This window comes from Salvelinus alpinus, chromosome 7 (assembly GCF_045679555.1).
Source record: "Salvelinus alpinus chromosome 7, SLU_Salpinus.1, whole genome shotgun sequence".
Lineage (NCBI taxonomy): Eukaryota > Metazoa > Chordata > Actinopteri > Salmoniformes > Salmonidae > Salvelinus > Salvelinus alpinus.
Genome location: NC_092092.1, coordinates 47,144,211 through 47,166,862, shown reverse-complemented (window position 1 = coordinate 47,166,862; position 22,652 = coordinate 47,144,211). Strand labels below are relative to the sequence as shown.

At 41.2% G+C, this 22,652-nt stretch overlaps 2 protein-coding genes across 13 annotated transcripts in view; one reads left to right on the top strand and one right to left on the bottom strand.

Annotated features, from left to right (window-relative positions):
* Nucleotides 1-8,870: 8,870 nt before the first annotated feature.
* Nucleotides 8,871-12,122, top strand: LOC139581095 (paired mesoderm homeobox protein 2B-like). The gene is made up of 3 exons (XM_071410493.1): nt 8,871-9,465; nt 10,118-10,305; nt 10,678-12,122. Exons 1-3 carry the CDS (start codon nt 9,225-9,227, stop codon nt 11,107-11,109), a joined length of 861 nt encoding a protein of 286 aa, XP_071266594.1. The 5' UTR covers nt 8,871-9,224; the 3' UTR covers nt 11,110-12,122.
* Nucleotides 12,123-12,552: 430 nt separating this feature from the next.
* Nucleotides 12,553-22,652, bottom strand: part of LOC139581093 (LIM and calponin homology domains-containing protein 1-like) — a 166,704-nt gene continuing 156,604 nt past the window's right edge. For 10 of the 12 annotated variants that reach the window (XM_071410480.1, XM_071410485.1, XM_071410481.1 and 7 more), the window contains 8 exons: nt 21,495-21,587; nt 19,187-19,351; nt 18,756-18,853; nt 17,784-17,954; nt 16,352-16,435; nt 15,609-15,717; nt 15,094-15,196; nt 12,553-14,767 (listed from right to left, as the gene is read on the bottom strand). In XM_071410480.1, coding sequence (XP_071266581.1) covers nt 14,742-14,767; nt 15,094-15,196; nt 15,609-15,717; nt 16,352-16,435; nt 17,784-17,954; nt 18,756-18,853; nt 19,187-19,351; nt 21,495-21,587 — 849 coding nt within the window. In that variant the 3' untranslated portion in view covers nt 12,553-14,741. The remainder of the gene's footprint in view (nt 14,768-15,093; nt 15,197-15,608; nt 15,718-16,351; nt 16,436-17,783; nt 17,955-18,755; nt 18,854-19,186; nt 19,352-21,494; nt 21,588-22,652) is intronic. The other 2 variants (XM_071410482.1, XM_071410484.1) reach the window with 2 other exon arrangements.

The window sequence follows — 22,652 nt, the reverse complement described above, 5'->3', positions numbered from 1 at the left end:
GATAAGTATTTAACCCCCTGTGTCAATATATGTTAGAAACAGCTTTGGCAGCAATTACAGCTGTGAGTACTTTTGGATAAGTCTCTAAGAGCTTTGCACACTTGGATTACACAATATTTGCCCATCATTCTTTCTTTCTGAGCTCTGTCAAGCTCAGGGCTGGGGCCATGGTGCAGAGAGAAAAATGTGAAGTTTTATAATGCTATTCTACACATTTTGTCAAAGCTAATTTCCTGCAATTCTACACTTTTTGCCATTGTGCAAGGGGAAAAGGTTTTTGTTTTATAGCTCCTCTCATGCTTTTGTTTACATTTTGCCTGAGGCTGAGAGAAAATGTTGCGGTTTAAACCTAATTTCCTACAATTCTACACTTTTTGCTATCATATGCTATCTGGGGGCCCCACGACCTCCCAATTATTTTATTTTTTGGGGGTTGGGGTGCCCCTGGAGGTCGGGGGGACTGGGGCACGTGCCCCTGCGTGGCCGTTCGGTGAAGCTGGTTGTTGATCTTTGCTACACAGAACATTCAATGTCCTCTTGGTAAGCAACTCTGATGTAGATTTGGCCTTGTGTTTAGGTTATAGTCCTGATGAAAGGGGAACTTGTCTTCCAGTGTCTGTTGGAAAGCAGACAGGTTTTCCTCTCGGATTTTGCAGATGCTTAGCTCTATTCCGTTTATTTTTATCCAACAAAAAAAAAGACTCCCTAGTCCTTGCCGATGACAAGCATACCCATAACATGATGCAGCCACCACCATGCTTGAAAATATGAAGAGTGGTACTCAGTGATGTGTTGTGTTGGATTTGCCCCAAACGTAATGCTTTGTATTCATGACAACAACAAAAAAAGTATTTGCCTCATTCTTTTCAGTATTACTTTAGTGCCTTGTTGCAAACAGGATGTATGTTTTGGACTATTTTATTCTGTACAGGCTTCCTTCTTTTTCACTCTGTCATTTAATTTAGTATTGTGCAGTAATTTAAATTCATTTGTAAACATTGTGCAGTATTTTCAATTAATTTGTAAACATTTACTAAATCTAAATTCTACTTTGACATCATGGGATATTGTGTGTAGATTAGTGACACCATATTGAATTCATTTAAAATTCAGGCTGTAACACAACAAAATGTGGAAAAACGTCATGGGGGTTGAATACTTTCGGGAAGGCTTTGCGTTTATCTTTTCAAACCAAACTCCCACACACTGGCGATGACATGTGCTCCATGTTTTTGGCCCTGAGACCCTTCCAGGGTTTGTCCCGTCAGTGTGCAAAAAATCTGTATACTCCTCCAAACAGCTTGACTAAAATGAGGTATGCAGGACAGACTGAAACTTGAATCCAAACCAACATGATTTCCTAAACATGGTATCAGCAGTGAATAAATAGCCTATCTCATATTATATATAGTGTTGGTTGGGGGATTTTTTTTAAAATCTGACCTCAGAAAAACAAATATAAACTTGCTGTAGGATTCGGCTTCATCAAACTGTCACCTCTGCCCAGGGTCTGTAAATAGAGATTTCAGGCTATCGCTTTCATCCCACCTTTATTCAGAAAACCATTTTATTTGATTGCGTTAGCTTTATTGCTACTCTTAGGCTTTGCTCTGTCTTCTGAGTGATACTTTATATCACCCCTGGGCTATTGGTTTTCATTCTATGGGTCGGTTCAATATGGACTTAGACCGAGCGCTAGCCAAGTCAACTGTACAGTGGCTGAAGTAAAACAAAAGCTGTTCATATGAGCTCCTACACAGGTCATAGCGTGGGAGGTCATGGCATCAATGGGAAAAATGCATGAGAGAAAGTATTTGAAAACAAAAACATAATTAAAAAAACACGATTAGGAGCTATAACAGATCAAAACTTCTCCGTCATTTCTATAATTGCAAAACCATTTGGATGTCTATTGTGCTTACTCAGCACATTATCATGGCGTAGAGGACAATGTGAGTACCTGACAGCAGAAGCTGTTTCTGGAGAGCCCCTGTGTATTCTGGTTTTGGTTCCATAATGGTTCCGAGTCAATACTCCAAAAATCTTGTCTAATTCTTCCCTGAAGTGGACTCTGTGGGACCAAAAGATGGATGGGTACATGTATATTTAAACATCACCAGATATAAGATAACTTCTGTTTACTTTTACTATGTTCTATGGAAATGTTCGGCAATTAACCAAGGTGGGTAGACCCAGTACTCACCCTTGTGGAATCCCAAGCCTGATATTTGCCTGAGAATTAATTTACTCTCGTTTGCCAGTGAGGGATGCATAAACATAGTCTCTGATACACCAATTCATCATCAGATAGCTTGGGGATTCTGGGTGTGTTCTGATCAAATTTGTGCCCTATGATGATGAGAGGCATGTTGGTTTCGCTTCAGAAAACTGCACATCCAGCAATTTGTCACACACGTCACACAATCTCATGGGAGGCTGGGAGAGGGAAGTACTGGAGCATTTTCTTCTTCTTCGAGAGAGAGGGGCCTTCTGGGAACAGGAAGTGAATCAGAGGCTCAGACGGGCAGACTGCATCCGATTGCTCCCATCTGGCTATTTTTTAAGGATTACATCCAATCAAATTAGCTTTGATTGATCCGCAGGCATTATGATTGGCTAGTGGCTGTGGGTATTGAAGGCCCTATTCAATCAAAACCGATTATAACCGGGTTAAGGATACTTTTTTCTTCTTTCAACAACAGTGAGAAAAATGTGTATATTAATATGCAGTAGAGTTTCTTCTAGGTTCACACTATATTGTTTTGTTGAGTATCAACCTTAGCCTGCAGTGCAAGAAAAATGATGTTTTGGACTAATCTTGGAAACCCAGTTTGTGGTTTTGATTGAGTGTTGTCTCTCTGCTGAGGTTCTGAGTTCCATAGAATGTAGTTATGGTTAAATGAAGTGGATATAAACCCACAAGAAGATTACAGTATTTGGGGTGATAGGTTACCCAGTCAAGCCTCCTTGTGAAAATAGATGCCTTCTTGCAGGCTGAAACTATAGATTCAACAATTTAGCAGTCGGCAAGTTAACTACCAATATAAATTAAAGCAATTTGTGGAATGTGCAATACAAGACAAATGTGTGTAATATATTATTGTAATGAATGGACAACCTTTGTCCCTGTAGCAACATCCCACAAACATATTCACATTACATATGGTACAAGCTCCAGCATGTGAATACATTTCATTTTTATTAAATAATTATGTTGCCTGGATATTATAGTCTGCCTAATTAATTATATTAACAATTTCCACTTTTGGGTTTATTTTGAATTATTCATGATAATTCATTCATAAGGTGACCGTGTAATTATTGGCCTAAAGGGATTACTCATACAAAAAATGTTCTGTAATGCAGAACTTACAAGTGAAGCCATCAAATATGAAATGAATGAAAATAAAGGGGTCTACTGCATAAGGCGAAACAAATTGGTAAGCTTTTGTGATGCATGGCAGGTGTTTACACGTGTGCATCGTTGGAATAGGTATAAGAGCAAAGCAATAAACATTACAATGCGCTGGGATACAATCTTCAATATCATTTCACAATGACCTTGACGTGTTATGATGAATTGAGAGACTAGGTCTACTGTAATTGCCGCTCCCCTTGACGCCGCACCGGTCAGCGCGACATCCGCTCTCTCATTGGCCAATTTTTGTTTTTAACATTAAAAAGCGCTCCATCATTCTTGATGCGCTGCCCTGTCGCCTGCCGTCCTAGCCGGCCATTAATCGCTTAATTCCAGTAAACCTACGTGTACACAATGGCCCGCTGTCTCTGGCTAATGCATGTGTGATTAAGCTTTTAGCCCGACCACACGGCGATATTAGCCAGCAGGTCTTTGCCTTGTATTGAGCCCAAATGCCTTCAGGGGGCCGGGGGAGGAACGCGCGGGGATTCGGGGGGCTAGTTAATGACACTGACCCTCACTTCCCCAACAGCCATTCAATTCAACAATAATAACGCTCCAAGCAGCTGATTTATGAAACTGGAGCTAATAATTGTCAATTGCTAATGTGGGGGGAATAATGCCAGTATATGCTAAGTAAAATATGCCCTCTCTTTCGCCCGCCACTGGCCTGACACATGACGACCCCGCACGGCTACTTAGGGGAGACAGCTAGTAAGGCTTTGACAGCTTGAGTTTAAGTAGTCCCCAAGACATTTGGGGTTTAGGCCTACATGTGAAAAACGTAGGCCTAACACAGCCTAGGCCTATGCTTATGTGTAAAATGCGTGAAATTAGGCAAACAAAAAAAGGTTGACTATAGGGCTACTATAAAATACATTATATTTGTGTTGATAAAATAAATAAAACAAACAAAAGATCTAAATAAAAAAATGCATATTGTCATAAAACTGTGGACTATATTTTATAATTCCCGGTTTTATCTCATGGAGTAGGCATGCAGTCATATCCGCCAAACTCTGATAAATTAACAAGCAAACAATGTCTCGAGGAGGGGAGGATTCACTTACTAAGTTTATTTAAAGAGAGGGAACTCGCATGAAGGCCATTGACCTATGTTAAACAGCACGAGATGAAATGATGACATGGGACTCTGATAAGAATTTAATTCCATCTCATTTTGGACGATTTTATTAACCACATTTTTTGAACACTGGCGAGAGATTTAATGATCACATCTTTTCAAAAATCTTTATTTCAGGCTGGTCGATGGCATGCCTCTGCGTTAATGTCGACTTAGAGGTTTGAGTAATTTAGTAATTGATTCCTAGCCTATAGCTCTCACTCCTGCCAGGTCCGCGTTCGAGGGCAACGTAGGCTGTTTGTTAATCTTATCCTGTGGAATAAGATTTTTATGCTAATCTAGTCGCTGGTCTCTGTCACTTGGGAGGCCCTCAAAATGCTTAAAATGCAGAGGCGCAACCCGAGGAGGGCAGACAGACCACAAGCCTTCGACCCACGAAGATGACCGGCGAGGTTTGGAAGACATGGATAACGTCATAGAGAATATTAGATGTTATATCTTGCAATTGCGTCCTATCAACTCGCTTTGATCAACACACGACCGAAGATGGCTGATTTCCAATGCTCAACCTAATCATAAACAATATTATCGTCATCATCACCACCCACCATTATCGTCATCAACATATCCTCATTTTGACCATATTGTCATCATCACATTGCGTACATCATTATGTTGAGGCAGAGGCAGATTTATATGAAGTAGGCCTCCCACAACTAATTGAAGTAGTTATCACAGACCAGCATCTTCGACAGAAAAGTGCCCATCGAGTTCTTGTATTCTGGACAGCACAACACACTTTTTTTGTGTGTGTGAAACTTTTCGTCCAGGCATCAAAAGAATTTAATTTAATTTACCTCTTCCCCAGATGTCACCTTCCATCTGTGCGCGTGGAAACGTGATGCGCCCGGTGACGCGCCACATAGCCTATTATTTTTCGCAGGGAAATCATAAAATCACATTCTTACATCGACGTCTTCATGCTCACTTGACTGGTATAAAAGCTTTATTTTGACATTGAAAAGTAGGCAAGTCAAAATGCTGCGGCTATGGATGTAGGAAAAAAGGGAAGAAATTGGTCTAGGTCTAATAAGGAAATATTATGTGACAAATGATTTCCCATATCGCTATAGAATTGCTATCGAAAAACAGTGACATTAAATATGCTCATAATTCCCTTATAATACGAGATTAGTGATTGCTACATTTTGCACTTGAAAAATAACATAAGTCTCAGAGGGCACTTCATTGCACAGTGGTAAATGTGTAAACAATTCCATAGCCTATTCGTTTATTTTATGTTTGGTGCTGTGCGTTTTATTTTCCCTTGGCACTTTAGTATAGGCCTTAATCATCTCAATATCAAATTGAGATATCAGACGAAATTGTCAGGAGAACAAGCCGAATGAATATTTTATGTTGAGCTTTATCATCAACATTGCCTTTGGCTTGTGATTCGACCCCACCCCGAACACGTACGCCCTTATTAATAACCGTTTTGATAACGGTAAGTTTTCGTCAACCCGAGTAAGACATTATGTTCAATGTGACAGAGGTTCCTCCCATCGCAGTGTCTTGATCCCCCTCTGTATTTTCCCTTTTTGTGAGTGTGATATATCCAATCCATCCACAGACAATGTCATTTTGTTCCTCTTTTTTGTCCCCCTGTCGACCCGCATTCCTGTATTGCTGAGCAACGACAGAGGCCACTAAAAGAAGAGGAGTTCCTTGTCCGCCTTTTAAATGTCTCCGGTTATTGTGTGGCACTTGCCAATGAAAATGTAGTGTCTCGCACGCATCACAGTTGTTCTGATTCATTTAAGTGATAGTATGGTTGCTGTCATTTATGTGTCGAAGGTTTAACAAATTAACTGCAGGTTCATTTTTATGAAATAGCCATTATGTTACTGTAAACCCCGGATTCCATGCACTTGTGATATTTGTTTTTGAGATAATGCTTAATTTCAAGTGGGAGGACTTGTTAACATCATCATTACCGAAAGTGTAATGCGTAATTGTATTTCAACCACTTTTGAAAAAGGCTCAACTCATAGTCTGACTCAAATCTTATTTTATTTCGTTGATTTTGAAAACAAACGTGTGTGTGTGTCGGTGCTGTGCCTGCGTGCGTGTCTTACAAATGTGAGGACGAGCGTAACATTCTCGAATCAAAATATCAAAGGTTTTAACTCTGAAATTGTATTCCGCCCAACATATTTCGAAACCAGTTGATAGAATAAAGGGAGATGTTGAAAATATAAAGGAGGGCGTTTCAATGGCTGGTGGACTATGGTCAGGTCGAATAAAGATCCATTTGAATGAGAGAAACGGATGGCAAACGCTATAATTATATTTGCCTCGGCAAAATATCAGAAAGGACTTCTCGGTTCTTTGTCCATTATTAGATTAATTCATAGAGATGGCTTCTTTTGCGGTGCCAGACGCGTGGAGGGAGGACGGTGAACCAGTTGGTCTTTGGTTTCAATAATCAAATTAACCATTTGGTAGGCTTTACAACTTTAAGTCACAACTCGCGTGTAGAAAGAAAAATAGAAAGAAAGAGAACGCATTTACATAAAAGGGACTGGGTTGTGTCAAGAAAGAATTCCTTTTTATTGTCGTTCATCATTGAATTTGCAACGCTTAAAGAAAAGGGGGAAAGACACTGGAACGCGTCAGCGATTGTGGTGAGAAAAAAAACAATCGATCGCATAGGACTTCAATAGCGTAACATCTTCAATGTTATAATCGTTTTTTTGTTCAATGTACCTTGCATCTCCTATTTTGAACTTCATAAAAAAAATACATGGGCCTACTTTCTTTTCTAGAGACACCAACAATGGGTCAAAGCCTTTATCAGTTTACCTCAAATAATTAAAGATCTATTTTTGGCAGATGCCTTCGTTTCAATTTCACGGTGAATTTTTTTTTAAATGTATACTTTGAATGATTACCCTCAAATTGACGTTAATCTTATAGGGGTTCTTTTGAGTTACCTATCCCCACAGATGTGTGCAGTGTGCACATCCCTGGTTTTATGGCTGGAGACTTGGAAACAACTTGTCAATTTATTTGTCAGAGGATTCTGGCGAACATTCGTCTTCAATTGATGCAGAAAAATATAATTGTGCCTAGACATATGTACACCTTTATTTTGATACACTTCCGTCGGGTAGTATTGCAGTGGAAGAAAAAGAAACATTACGCAACGAATGAAATGTTGCTACACGGCATTTTTCTTTAGAAAGGCAAAAGAATTCCTTGGAGAAATAGTCTGTGGACAAAACAGAAAAGATGACATGTGGGTTATGGGCAGGAACGTGATCAAATGAAAGAACAATAGGCCACCTTACAAAAAGGTTCACCTTATTACCAAAACCAAATTAGCCTAATATTGTGTGCCTAGAAGTTCCGATGGCTTGCTCACAACTTAGTTACATTAATTAGAAAGATATTTTTGGCCAAATTAAGGGAATAATGAATGCAATAAAACGAATAACAAACTAATTTGAATCATAAAAAAATACCCCCGAAGTTTAATTGAAACACCCGGTGCACATGAAGTGTAATTTAGAAGATAAAACCTATTCTGCGGCTTTACCTTAAGTAATTGAAATAATACAGGACTATCATAATTGTTTCATAGGAATAGACTATACCCATCCAGTATTTATTACAGGAATAGCCTATATTCCTATAATAAGGTGAATTTTAAAAAGGAAACATTGCCGGTCTGGCCTACCATTTTGTTTTCGTTCAGGCTACTTTCGTTTCGTTTGTTGAGACAACAACAGTCAGACAACAACAACAGTGGTAGGGCAAAACAACACCAAAAGTCCAATAATAGCAATAAAAGTAATAATAAAAATCATTATAGAATTATTAAACAATAAAAACAACAATCCAACCTTGTGTAAGAGTGTTAGATGGTGTGTAATTTAACAACACTACAGATCTCATACGCTCCTGAGATCGACCTTTGTTGTAAAATTACGCATGAGCTAACATTCCTACAAGGTATAGCATCCAGGCATCCGTACTTCTAGCCAAGAAAGAGTGCAAAACAGTGTGATCAAAAGGCAAGAAGAGAGAAGTGGAATACTATCTGAAATTCTGCCCAAGGTATACGGTCGGTTAAAAGGCTTAAAAGCTTGGGGGAAATTGGATCAGGGAGAATCGTCACCCAACTTTCATTATTTCCAAGTGGTGTGATTGAATTAAAGGGCAAGATGGTGGTTAGAAAGGAGAGAGGTGGATAGCGCGCTGGGAGGGAGGGAGGGGAGGGGGGGGGCTTGGCTCGTAATGGCGTGGTATTAAATTCTAATTAGAGATGCAGGGGATCAATGATAGGGAGGTTGGACAGCGCGGTCCCACAGTGCCAGCCCAATAGACTGATGAGTTATTGTCATGTAAAAAAAGCGCTAGCAATAAGACCAAACGCTTTGCTATTGTCCAAGCGGAAAGAGCCAAGTTTATTATGAGGACTATATGCTCTAGAGACCTGAGGCTAGGCGGCTCTTAGGGGGCTTTTCATAAAACAGGGCGAAGCTCCTATAAAGGAGGCCAGTTTTGGAGCAGGCGCCGAGCAGTGCACATCTACCCACGGTCTAGCCTCTTACCAAAACAGTCAAATCCAAGCAATTCATTTCTCCCCAACATATCTCGCGTTCTTATCATTTTTCCTGGGAAGTGCTGCTTTCTTTATCCACGGAGCCTTTTCAAATGTATAAAATGGAGTATTCTTACTTAAATTCCTCTGCCTACGAGTCATGTATGGCCGGGATGGACACGTCAAGCTTGGCATCAGCCTACGCGGACTTCAGCTCGTGCAGTCAAGCCAGTGGGTTTCAGTACAATCCGATCAGGACCACGTTTGGGGCTACCTCCGGCTGCCCGTCGCTCACGCCGGGGTCTTGCAGTCTGGGGACCCTGCGGGACCACCAAAGCAGCCCGTACGCTGCAGGTAAGCAACCGCCAACTTTGTCCACCACTCCACGCTCTCTACCCGGGTATATAGGACGTCTTGATTGCATTTGAAAATGGAAATGTGTTTAGTATTTACCAAACGAAATTTGCTTACACAAATGAAATAATTTATCACGTTAGAAGCGATTGCAGGCAATCGGTAATTCAGTTACGGGGTTACACTATACCAGTCACACCCAAACCGCCAACAAAATTATCTTAAGCTGCCAAAATGATAGGCATAATTTATTTACTTTGCGACGAGACATAAAGCTTCGAAAATAATTAGATAACCAAAGACTAAAGCTCATTATTGACACGGAATTGGAGTTACAATAGCAACTACCGGGACAGATGGCAACATTATGACAAGTTTCCAAACTTGAACCCCAATATCAAAGCAAGAATTAGTTTACCATTACAATTAACCACATTACATTTCATCACTGGTCTCAATTTAGCACTAATCCACAAGAAATCAAACAGATTATAGAACACAATAACAATATAACCCGATTTTCAACAGAATCATCCTAATTCGGATTGATTTTAATCTGACAACATTGCAATTACATATGATCAAATCTTTCTATTACTCCATAGCTATTGCCATTGCAAATACGTTTAATGTTGACATTTATTTCCCCCAGTTCCTTACAAACTCTTTACGGATCATGGTGGACTGAACGAGAAGAGAAAGCAGAGGCGCATTCGGACCACTTTTACCAGCGCACAGCTCAAGGAGCTCGAGAGGGTTTTTGCTGAGACCCACTACCCGGATATCTACACACGAGAAGAGCTGGCGCTCAAAATCGATTTGACTGAAGCCAGAGTACAGGTAGGCTATGCTATCCGGCGCTATCCTCACCTCATCCAAGTGCACTCGAGTCATTACGAACAAGGCTCCCTACTATTATTTTGGGGTTAAAAAAATGGTATTTGGTTTATTACGACTTTTGCCAAAATCAGGTCCGTACAGAACTCCTAGGCTTACACTGTTGTATGCTTATATGTGAATAACTACACATTTGAGGGTTGTTTTCCGACTGTCAATATGCGGATACAGTATCATATTGCATCATCCAATATTGACAGAATGACAATGGTTTCAGTCATTTACATATACAGTAGTCCCATTTGATTGAATGACAATTTAAAAAAGCTCACTATCAGTTGTCTAAATCTTTTGGATCTGTTTTTCGTTGTTAAGGTGTGGTTCCAAAACCGACGCGCCAAATTCCGCAAGCAAGAGCGCGCGGCATCTGCTGCCGCTGCAGCTGCCAAGAATGGCTCCGGGAAGAAGTCGGACTCTAGGGACGAGGACAGTAAAGAGACCAAATCTACCGATCCTGACAGCACCGGAGGACCAGGGCCCAACCCCGTCCCAACGTCCAACTGCAGCGGGCCCAGTCCAACCAGTGGCCAGGTCAACATTTCCAGCGGAAACGGACAAGTGGACCAAGGGAAGACATCAGTGTCTCCCGGCATGTGTGGAAACACACCGATTCAAGGCTGGGCTTCTGCCCCCGGCACCATCACCTCTATCCCGGACTCATTGGGTGGACCGTTCGCCAGCGTACTGTCCTCTTTGCAAAGACAGAACGGAGCCAAAGCTACGTTAGTAAAGACAAGCATGTTCTAATACAGCGGAGACCCATTGATTAAATCAACAAGAGAAACATGGTTTACTGACTCCGGTGACTGAGGAGTGTTGAGTCCGTGGAAGGAGGGATGTTACAAGACAGACAGAAGGACACTGATAGGCCAATCATAACCGCGGTTGTAAAATAACGAAGATTACTACTTTTATTTTTTTGCCTCACGCCTTCCTTCTCGGTTATCGTCTGGTATTGTGGTCATTCTGCACTTATAACCGTTTGGTTCAAGTAACCACTAACAGCTGCGCATTCATACGCAGTCCCATCATAGGACCAGATGTCAAAATATATCGGACACCGTAGGCTACAACTGCTTTGTTTTTTAAAAAGTTGCCAACATTCTGATTTGACTGAAGGTGTTTGATATATCGAATATCTCTGCTTATTATCGAATGAGACATCGACTATTTTGTCATTTTCCTGACGCAACTTGTTAAGTATAAGTAGCCTATTCGTCACTGTTTCAGGGCTCATGAAGAATGTCGTTTTTTTTCTCAATTGTTGATATCAAATGAACATGCATTATTTCCCCCAAAAAAGGCACAAAGTACAACAGTTCACTGCTGACAGGAATAAGTAGGCCTAATTGTTTTGTGTGTCTTTCTAAGGCTGTGTTTTTTTGGCTCAAATTGTATAGTGTTAATATGTATTATTGTATCCTATAGTTGACCATAGGCCATACTCCCCTTGTAGAATCACAGTCCTTTTTGATGTTTTACAAAGTTACAATTGGCGAATTTATTTTGTGTAAAAAAAGGGAATGGATGCAAACATTGTATTTATTTCATTTTTATTTGCATGTTGTCTTTTCTGTCCAATTTTATAATAATTTCCCCCATTTTGTGAGCATAATGTAACATGTTTTGTCCAGGATTTGAAAGCTATTTATATGTAGGTAATGAATGCTTATATTTAAGAGGGAAATATTTCTACATGTTCACATAGTTTTCCAGGTGTACCATTGAAATGGTTGTTGATGATAAAAATAATAATCAAATTTGCTTTGTCATGTTTTTCTTTGTACATCTTTAGACAAAATGTAAGCAAACACCTTAGGCTACAATTCTGCATAGAAAATATTTTAAAAAGAAAGGTTAACCAAATTCGCACATAAATTGCTATTGTCTTCTGATTCCCTAATCCATGTCAAATTCACATATTGGTTCTCACAAATTAAATCACATTCTTTAATAACTTTTGTCATGGATTCTATAATATAATGTATTACTATGCACATCTATAATATAAGTCACCTAATACACTGAAAGACACCATTCTGGCGGCCGTGGCCCATTCTACTGGCTGGGGATTGATTTCAGCACCATGGACAGCGCATCCCTCCAGAAAGCACGCTTCTGGCAAGTTGAGCCGAATCGCCCACATGCTGCACATTACTTCATAATATCATAACTACAGACACCCACAAGTCCATTTTTTGTTACATTTTATTTATAAACATACAGTATACTATAAAGCCATTGCATTTGAACATCACATGTATCTATATTCGGATAGTGTTCAGGTGAATATTACAATAAATACAGAACTTAGACATAAAATATAATTCCCAAGCTATTCATCCTGCTAAGACAATATCGATATTTCTGTCTCAAAGATGCCCCCCTGCAGAATTAGCCGAGATTGATTCATTTCCTAAGTAAAATTAAAAAAGACACAATCAGAACCGAAGCTTAAAAATACAGTATGTCAGAAAAATGTACCCAGACGGGCAAAGTTGTAAGCTACATTTGAGAATGGATCATACATCCGATATAAGAGTAAGCTATGGATTTATTTCGACATAGGAAATGATTTGGAATAGGCCTACGTCCATTTTAACATATATCCACAACTGGTATAATTTCTCAAACTGCTGGCACTGGTCTTTAGTTAATATCCAAACAAATGTTACTCACGTGCAACTGCTGGTAAGAACATTTTAGCCATAATTTCACAACGCAACAAGTAGGCCTAATGATTATTATTTTTTGTGTTGAAAATAGTATTCTATTGCTGAGCATTTACCAAAATCGTCACCACTGTCAACAGGGAGAGGCATGTAGACTCATTATAATACAATAAAAACATTCGGAAACACAATTAAAAAACAATGGCATTTTTGTTGTTGCAAATGGCTGATATGAAATATTTCCACCGTGTGTCTTAGATATATTCTAAATTCCGTTTTAAATTGTAAAGACTATCACCGCAAATCACGAAATCAATGGAAGGTTTGGTAGGCTATGACATGAGCAAAAAATAAAGGGGGATATCAACAACAAAAAATTGGAGTGGGGCGATTTTAAGTCCTGGTGCAGTGTCCTCTGTGTTTTAGCACTATTTCGACAAAAACCTCCTAACCTACCCAATCATACTCAAATGGACAAATACCTCCCATTCTTACCAGTCATACTTAAGTGGACACCGTAATTGGGTTCCCTTCCCTGGCGTGTGCAATCACCTGCTTACCTAAGGCACATGTTTTATGACATTTCAAGCGTGGAATTCCTAAAGAGAATTGGGTTAAGAGGAAACCGAATGGTTTAGTACAGTAGCATACATCCGTACTAATGACAATTGTTAACCTCCACAAGCGCAACCAGTTCACATGCACCAGTTCCTGTTATTGCTCTAAAATCAAGTACATCTAACTTTGTAAGCGGATATTTGTTTCGAGCAAAGAAAGAGAGAAAAGGATGACCTTTTCAGGCCAAAGTGCGATGTTACGGTAATGTATATCCTAGTAACAGCACGGTATATTTTTTTTAATCCAGTAGGCTACTAAAGCAATAGGGAATAAATAAAAGATAAACAGCCAATTTTCGAGCTTCCTGTAAATATAAGAAAGGCAGAAAAACAATTTTACTCCCAGAATTTAAACCAGAGTTTGGATTAATTGTGATTTCAGCAAAAATTTAAATCAGGAGGAAAAAATCTGGCTTTTCTAAGACTTTTGCTGACCATCAAGAAATAACCCCTAAAGACCTCAAGTCATCAAAATGGAATACACTTCTATTACAATACTTGACACTTTAATTCAAAATCTTGACAACCTTCTTAAAGGAACAAATGAAAAGCTGAAGTTACAAACGAAAGACTAACAAGGCCTATCTAACAACCTCCGTACAAGAGATTCAAAGAAAAGGTTTTTCTTATTAACAAATATTTAGTCTAAGTCCCAAACTCAGTTTGTTGGATTTCATTGCATTGCTATTTTCAGGAGTTTCCTATTCACTTTGGAAGTGATGGTGGCTGTCATACTGTCTACACCAAATTTACAGTATCAGAGCTCAGAATCAAAATGGCCACCATCTTCACAAGGGCTTGTGGGTGCATATAGAAACGAGGAAATGAGAACCTTTGAGCTGTAATCATACAGGGTCAATATAATCCATAGGGCAACTACAACGATCAGTCACTAATATTCAATGCACACACAATTTCCCAAGGTCAGGAATATTTTGGCCCATTTCAATAAAGTCATGGGATGTGAATTGCAGATATTGCAAAAATCCCAACATAGGCCTTGACAGACAAGACACATTCCACGCATATGTCGATTACTGGAGAAAAAGGGAGACAATTTCCCCGTAATCCTTGTGCTTTCCCAATGTCGTCACAATGTGGTTGGCTGGCCGGCTGCTGAAAAGAAATAGAGCAATAATAAGCACAAACGTAAATTCTCTAATAGATGATCATCATAATTCAATTGGATTAAGGAAAAATACATGTATTTCTCTGAGGCAATTTGGTCAATGATACTCCTATATCAGCAAAATTAATAGTGTGAAAAGGGCAATAAATTAATCAGTGTGTGATGTAGCTATTTATCATGTGAAAGCGAGGAAGACAAAGGTGTGTATGCGAGAAAGAGAGGGAGTCTGTATGTGTGAGTTTGAGAGAGAGATAGTGTGTATGCAAGTATGTATACGTGTGTGTGTAACCATGCGTGTGTGTGTGTGACTCACAGCGGGAGCGGATATAGCACTGGTGGCAGTTGAGGAGGCCGTTCCGAATCCTCACGTCTGTCCCCGTGGTGGTGTCACCCAGCTGCCCCTTACAGACCCCACACTGCAGGGTGAAGAGAGGGGGAAGAGGAAGAGAGAGAGAGAGGAAGGTGGAAGCAAAGATAGACATAGGCTTTGTTTGAATACGTTGAAAATGCATAATTCTTTCCTTACTTCCTTGTAGTAATCGCTGATCTGACAAAGCTGGCGGCATCGGTTAAAGTATTGATGAGAGAGGATTCGAAAAGGTTTAAGCAATATAGTAAATCCTTCACCTTGCCTTCTGATTGGTTGGGTGGGACATTTTACCTGCCCCTGTACTATCCTTAAAGATCAACAAGGAGAATCTGGGGGGGGGGTTGGGTCTACGGGTTGGACTGAAATTCATCATCAAGTGCATTAGTCACGGCCCTGTGGCTACTACCTATGGATGGATGTGGTGCTGACCTAACACAGCCTGCCTGCGTGATACTGACCTTAAAGCACTGGATGTGGAAGTAAAGGCTGAGGGTCTCAATGATCATGGCCGCCCCTTTGCCCAGAGGGTGGCTGCAACTGGAACACAGCTTCTTACCGCTCACTGACCTGCAGGGGAGAATATGGTCCCGATTAACACAGATTGACAACTGAGCAGCACAAACTGAACGACCGCGCTGCCAAATGAAGTATGGTCCAGTGATAGTGAATGGAACATTTAGGGATTGAGGCTTGTAGATTCCTCCTGACTCGCATATACTGTAGCAAAAGCATATGAATCTACACGTGTAACCTTTATTTAACTAGGTAAGTCAGTTAAGACACATTTCTTATTTACAATGACGGCCTACCCCGGCCAAACCTGGACGACGCTGGGCCAATTGCGCGCCACCTTATGGGACTCCCAATCACAGGCACATGTGATGCAGCCTGGATTCGAACCAGGGACTGCAGTGACGCCTCTTGCACTGAGATGCAGTGCCTTTAACCGCTGTGCCACTCGGGAGGGGGTGTGCCCTATTACTACAGTATATGTGACTCAGTTATACCAGTTTGAGATACCAGAAATGTCTTCTGTAGAACTGACATGATTGCCCTACTAATCACAGAGATCAAACCTTGCACTTGCGGCAAGTTCAATATCCTTCTCAATACAACAGATGACAGACGCAGCAGCGAGTGGTCTCAAGGAGCTGAGTTTGGCGCCCTCTGGTGTACAATATGTCAACATGCGTCAAAATACCTGTTTGGAGATGGAGGCATGTCGAATGGGCATGTGGTGGGTGACTTTAATGGACTGGGCCCCATGGTTTCAATAGAGCCACACCTGGAGATGAAGAGCAACATGCAACATGGACATGATTGAATCCATTAGTATGAATTGGACCAATCAAAAGTATGGGAGCTAAGCAAACAATATTGAGGTTCAATCGGTCAGTGTTTCCCAACTCCAGTCCTCGAGTACCCCAAACACACATTTTTGTAGCCCCGGTCAAGCACACCTGATTTAACTTGTCAACTAAATCATCAAGCCCTCAATGATGAATCAGGTGAGTTTGTCAGGGGTGACACCAAAAATGTGTGCTGTTGGGAACTCAAGACTTGAGTTGGGAAACACTGTTATAGGTGAAAATACAGATGTTGTATGCCAATTCTGTTGACCATACAGTGTGCAATACAGCTGCATTTTACAAATTCGCACTATAGGCAGTAGGTTTACCAATATGTGTTCTTATTTTATTTATTTTTTAATCTCTTGAACCACAAAAAAAATACATTTTTATTGGTTGGACAATTATAAATAAGGGACTTTTTTTGGTGAATTTGTAAATGTATCATCTCTGTTGTCATTAATCTATAAAGCCTTCACTGAATCCCAAATCACTCCCTTTCCCACAGCCCTCCATTTGCTCATTCCCGTGTGCCTCCGCCATATACACAAGTGCCCCAAAGCTTATGGAGTAAAAATTATCGAGGGTGCATGGGGCTAATTAGACCCTGCGATAGCCACTTCAGCCAAGCCAGCAAGGCTGCATAATTCAGAGCGAAGTGATATCCCAACATGCACCGTGATGTGTTTGGAATTATGTGCAATTCAGAACAACAGAATGGAGAGTCGTGCCTAATTACATGCCACGCCAATTTGTTTATGTCTGATATTGAGACTTGACACGTAACAGATGAAATACCTCCCAAATTAAATGCTTAACTGTTACCGAGCTTTATCTCTTGTAAAACGATAGGCTGGATTTGCTCATTTAAATGTTATGCTTGTTTTATTATTTAAAAGTGGAACACGAATTGCATCATTCAAGTCACCAGTGTGTCCCATTGTTGATGGGTTTATTGATCCCCTCGCCACTCTCTGGAAGTCACCCTTCGGAGTTTCGTCAGCAACACGTGACAACGGAGGGCCCTCCGATTGAGTTGGTAGGGGCGAGTGGGTGGTTTGAGATGAACAGTTTATCATGACAGTGAGGCAAGGCCATCTGGGTAAAAGGCATGTCCATCAAACAGATAGAAGATGTGGAGTAGCATTCAATAAACTAACTTAAAAACAAAAAGAGAAACCTCTCTGTATGATACAGTGTATATTAGCCTGTGAATGATAGAACAAACTCACACTCATGCATGCACCCTACCCCCACCCCACATCTCTCCGCACCCACACATACCTCCTGTCCCGAGAGGGCGTCTGCTGGCTGGGTTTGGTGCAGTCTAGTAAGACCTCTGGATGTTGTTTCTTGTTGGGGGGCTGGGGCAGGGCCATGGCGGGTGGTGCTCTTTGACCGTTCTTCAGACTCGGAGCCAGCTTGTCTGTCTGACTGCTGTTCTGGCTGATCGAGCTGTGGATGATTGAATGTTTGCTTAAATGACTGATTAGTTTCAGTTTGGGTACAAATTTTTTTACATTTGTCATTAATGAGCCATGATAATAAATAGAAAGTGATTATTTTCACGCCCATTGTAGGGTTCAAGGGCACACACACACACACACACACACACACATACACACACACACACACACACACACACACACACACACACACACACACACACACACACACACACACACACACACACACACACACACACACACACACACACACACACACACACACACACACACAGATTTTTAAATGTTTAAATGAAATGTTATTTAACCTTAATTTAACTAGGCAAGTCAGTTAAGAACAAATTCTCATTTACAATGACAGCCTACCCTGGCCAAACCCCGCCAAACAGCTAACCTTGTGGGGACATACAATTCAGTCCCATTCAAAATCCTATTTTCCCTAAACCCTAACCCGTACCCTTACCCTAACCTTAACCCTAACCCTAACCTTAACCCAAAAACCTAACCTTAACCCTAAACCTAACCCTAGCTCCTAACCCTAAAACGAACCCTATCTCCTATCTCCTAACCCTAATTCTAACCCTCACACTAATTCTAACCCTCACACTAATTCTAACCCTCACACTAAACGCCTTTAGAAATAGATTTTGACCTTGTGGGGACCAAGAAAATGGTTGGTCAAATTTTTGTTGGTTTACTATTCTTGTGTGGACTTCTGGTCCCCACAACTATAGTTAAACATGTCCACACACACACGCACGCATGCACGCACGCTCGCTCTCAGACTGACCAAACTGCTGTTTTCAGGCTCTCATCTCTGGACGCTGTGCTGATGTCACTACTCCTGTCGTTGTCTTGTTGTTTCCATTCCACACTCTCTGTGTTCCCCTGGTGGATGAACGGAGACAAAGGCAGTTTCAAAGGGTTAGTTACAATCACCCTAAAATCCACTGAAACACAAAACATACTGCATTATGGGACATATTAGCTGTTCAATAAATTCAAACGGTTAGTTCACAATTTCACTGGATTAGTGAAGTCCACGTCCCTACTCATACACTGAGTATAATGCCTTCGAACTGTGTCAAGTTGTATTACCTTAAAATCCAGTGTAACAAAAAAACACATTGCCTCTTTGCAGATATTTACTGTTGAATAAAATGGCTCATTCAAAATGTGAGATTGATTCCAAAGGTAACCCAATATAACGTCTCCTCTCACCCCCTGCCTCTCCAGCAGCTCCTGCTTGCGTTCCCAGTCGGCCAGCGACCGGACGATGGTGTCCTGGGTGTCCGTTGGTGTGGGGGCGTCCCCCCGGATGGGGGAGGGCAAGTTGCAGGAGAGGGGGGTCAGGGGGGCCACAGTCTCTTCTAGTATCCTGCGCTCCTGTGGAGGGAGGAAAGGAGGGAGGGAGGCAAGGACGAAAGAAGGCGGAGGGAGGAGGTAAAAGGGGGAGGGGAAGGAGGGAAGATTGAAGGATGAAGGGAGGGAGTGCATAATGCAGGAAAGAGTCATTGTAGGGAAAAGGTAGGAGGACACTGATAGGATGATAACACGTTTGTTTTCAGTCAGCAGTCACATACATACAGTGGCTTCGGAAAGTATTCAGACCCATTGACTTTTTCCACATTTTGTTACGTTATAGCCTTATTCTAAAATTGAGAAAAAAATAAAAATCCTCAGCAATCTGCACACAATACCCCATAACGACAAAGCAAAAACAGAAATACCTTATTTACATAAGTATTCAGACCCGTTGCTATGAGACTTGAAATTGAGCTCAGGTGCATCCTGTTTCCATTGATCATCCTTGAGATGTTTCTACAACTTGATTGGAGTCCACCTGTGGTAAATTCAATTTATTGGTAATGATTTGGAAATGTCGAAATAAGGTCCCACAGTTGACAGTGCATGTCAGAGCAAAAACCAAGCCATGAGGTCGAAGGAATTGTCCGTAGTGCTCCGAGACAGGATTGTATCGATTGTGTTTTAGTACCCGTCTGGGGAAGGGTACCAACATATTTATGCAGCATTGAAGGTCCCCAAGAACACAGTGGCCTCCATCATTCTTAAATGGAAGAAGTTTGGAACCACCAAGACTCTTCCTATAGCTGGCCGCCAAGAAGGATCTTGGTGAGGGAGGTGACCAAAAATCTGATGGTCACCCAGACAGAGCTCTAGAGTTCCTCTGTGGAGATGGGAGAACCTTCCAAAAGGACAACCATCTCTGCAGCACTCCAACAATCAGGCCTTTATGGTAGAGTGTCCAGACAGAAGCCACTCCTCAGTAAAAGGCACATGACGGAAGTTGAACGGCGCAAAGTACAGAGAGATCCTCAATGAAAACCTGCTCCTGCGCTCAGGACCTCAGACTGGGGTGAAGGTTCACGTTCCAACAGGACAACGAACCTAATCACACAGCCAAGACATCGCATGAGTGGCTTTGGGACTAGCCTCTGAATGTCCTTGAGTGGCCCAGCCAGAGCCCGGACTTGAAGCCGATCGAACATCTCTGGTGAGACCTGAAATAGCTGCGCAGCAACGCTCCCCATGCAACCTGACAGAACTTGAGAGGATCTGCAGAGAAGAATGGGAGAAAGTCCCCAAATACAGGTGTGCCAAGCTTGTAGCGTAATACCCACGAAGACTCGCGGCTGTAATCGCTGCCAAAGCTGCTTCAACAAAGTAAAGAGTAAAGGGCTGAATACTTATGTAAATGTGATATTTACATTTGACATTTTTAATAAATTAGCAAAAATTTATAAAATCCTGTTTTTGCTTTGTCATTATGGGTTATTGTGTGTAGATTGATGAGGGAAAAAAACGATTTAATCAATTTTAGAATAGGGCAGTAACCTAACAAAAAGGGGTCAGAATACTTTCCAAAGGCACTGTAGCTTACCAAGCTACCAACTACTTCACACTGGAAGAAGTTAAGCTACACTAAAGCTATCCATATGAAGAAGATAGATTACTTAACTAAAGTTACTTTGAAAAAGTATTACTTCGTGAAAAACTATCTTATGTCAATCTGAAATGTCATAGAATACAAAATTACAAGAACAGATCACTTTGGGGTCATATGTTAAACACAAAAACAATGTTTCAAGTGAGATTTAGGCAGGACTGATGCCAAACAAGAAAGGAAATGATTGCCTACTTCACCCATATTTATCTTATTTTTGCAAAAAAAGTAGTGTGGTTCCAGTAGTTAGTTACATCGTTACATGGCAAAAAAAGTAATTCACTACAGAAAACACTACCTAGAATTGAGTTTAACTACCAACAAGCTACTGCAAATGTAGTTGAATTACTAGTTAAACTACATGTAGTTCACTACTCCCCCACACTGCAAATACACACTCTCAACCCTGCCATCTTCATCAAGTACACACACACACACACACACACACACACACACACACACACACACACACACACACACACACACACACACACACACACACACACACACACACACACACACACACACACACACACACACACACACACACACACACACACACACCTCCTCATGGTACCGCCTCTCCTCCTCTTCCACCTCTCTTTGCGCTCGCTCCCACTCCTGTTTCAGCTTCTCCTGCTCACGCTGGTACTTCTCCTGTTATCGTTGGCAACGAGAGACGGCATATATTCATCAACAATGACAAGAAGAGATTTTGAGACAAACAAAAGTAAAGTGGTAGGTCAAACATATAACGCAAACGCCTAGCAAACCAAAGGTTGCATCACATCTCATCACAGGCAACGTTCGCATTTGAGCTAATTAGCAACTTTGCAACTACTTAGCGTGTTAGCTAACCCTCTCTTGGTCTGACAAACAGCGCTGCAGCTCTGCAACCTTCCACTACAGATGCGGATACGGTTATAGATCATTTGTGAAACATTTATGTATTGCTTATGAAGGCTTTATGTATGCTGAACAAAAATGTAAAGTGTTGGTCCCATGTTTCATGAACTGAAATGTGTTTACATCCATGTTTTAGTGAGCATTTCTTCTTTGCCAAGATAATCCATCCACCTGACAGGTGGGGCATATCAAGAAGCTGATTAAACAGCATACTCATTACACAGGTGCACCTTGTGCTGGGGACAATAAAAGGCCACTCTAAAATGTGCAGTGTTGTCACACAACACAACCCCACAGATGTCTAAAGTTTTGCGGGAGCGTGCAATTGGCATGCTGACTGCAGGAATGTCCACCATAGCTGTTGCCAGATAATTGAATGTTCATTTTTCTGAATTTGAATGCACAGAGACACCGTGACGAGACCCTGAGGCCCATTGTTGTGCCATTCATCCGACGCCATCACTTCATGTTTCAGCATGATAATGCACAGCTCCATGTCGCAAGCATCTGTGCACAATTCCTGTAAGCTGAACATTTCCCATTTCTTCCATGGCCTGAATATTCACTAGACATTTCACCCATTGACCATGTTTGGGATGCGCCGGACCGACGTGTATGACAGCGCGTTCCAGTTCCTGCCAATATCCAGCAACTTGGCACAGCCATTGATGAGGAGGGATAACACTCCACAGGCCACAATCAACAGCCTGATCAATTCTATGTGAAGGAGATGTGTTGAGCTACATGAGGTAAATGGAGGTCACACCAGATACTGACTGGATTTCTGATCCACACCCCTACCTTGCTTTTAAGGTA

Bases quoted from the DNA above. Each gene is read 5' to 3' on its own strand.
- LOC139581095 (XM_071410493.1), top strand. From the start codon at position 9,225: ATGTATAAAATGGAGTATTCTTACTTAAATTCCTCTGCCTACGAGTCA. The intron at 9,466-10,117 runs GTAAGCAACCGC...TATTTCCCCCAG, and splicing joins AAGCAGCCCGTACGCTGCAG to TTCCTTACAAACTCTTTACG. The intron at 10,306-10,677 runs GTAGGCTATGCT...TTCGTTGTTAAG, and splicing joins TGACTGAAGCCAGAGTACAG to GTGTGGTTCCAAAACCGACG.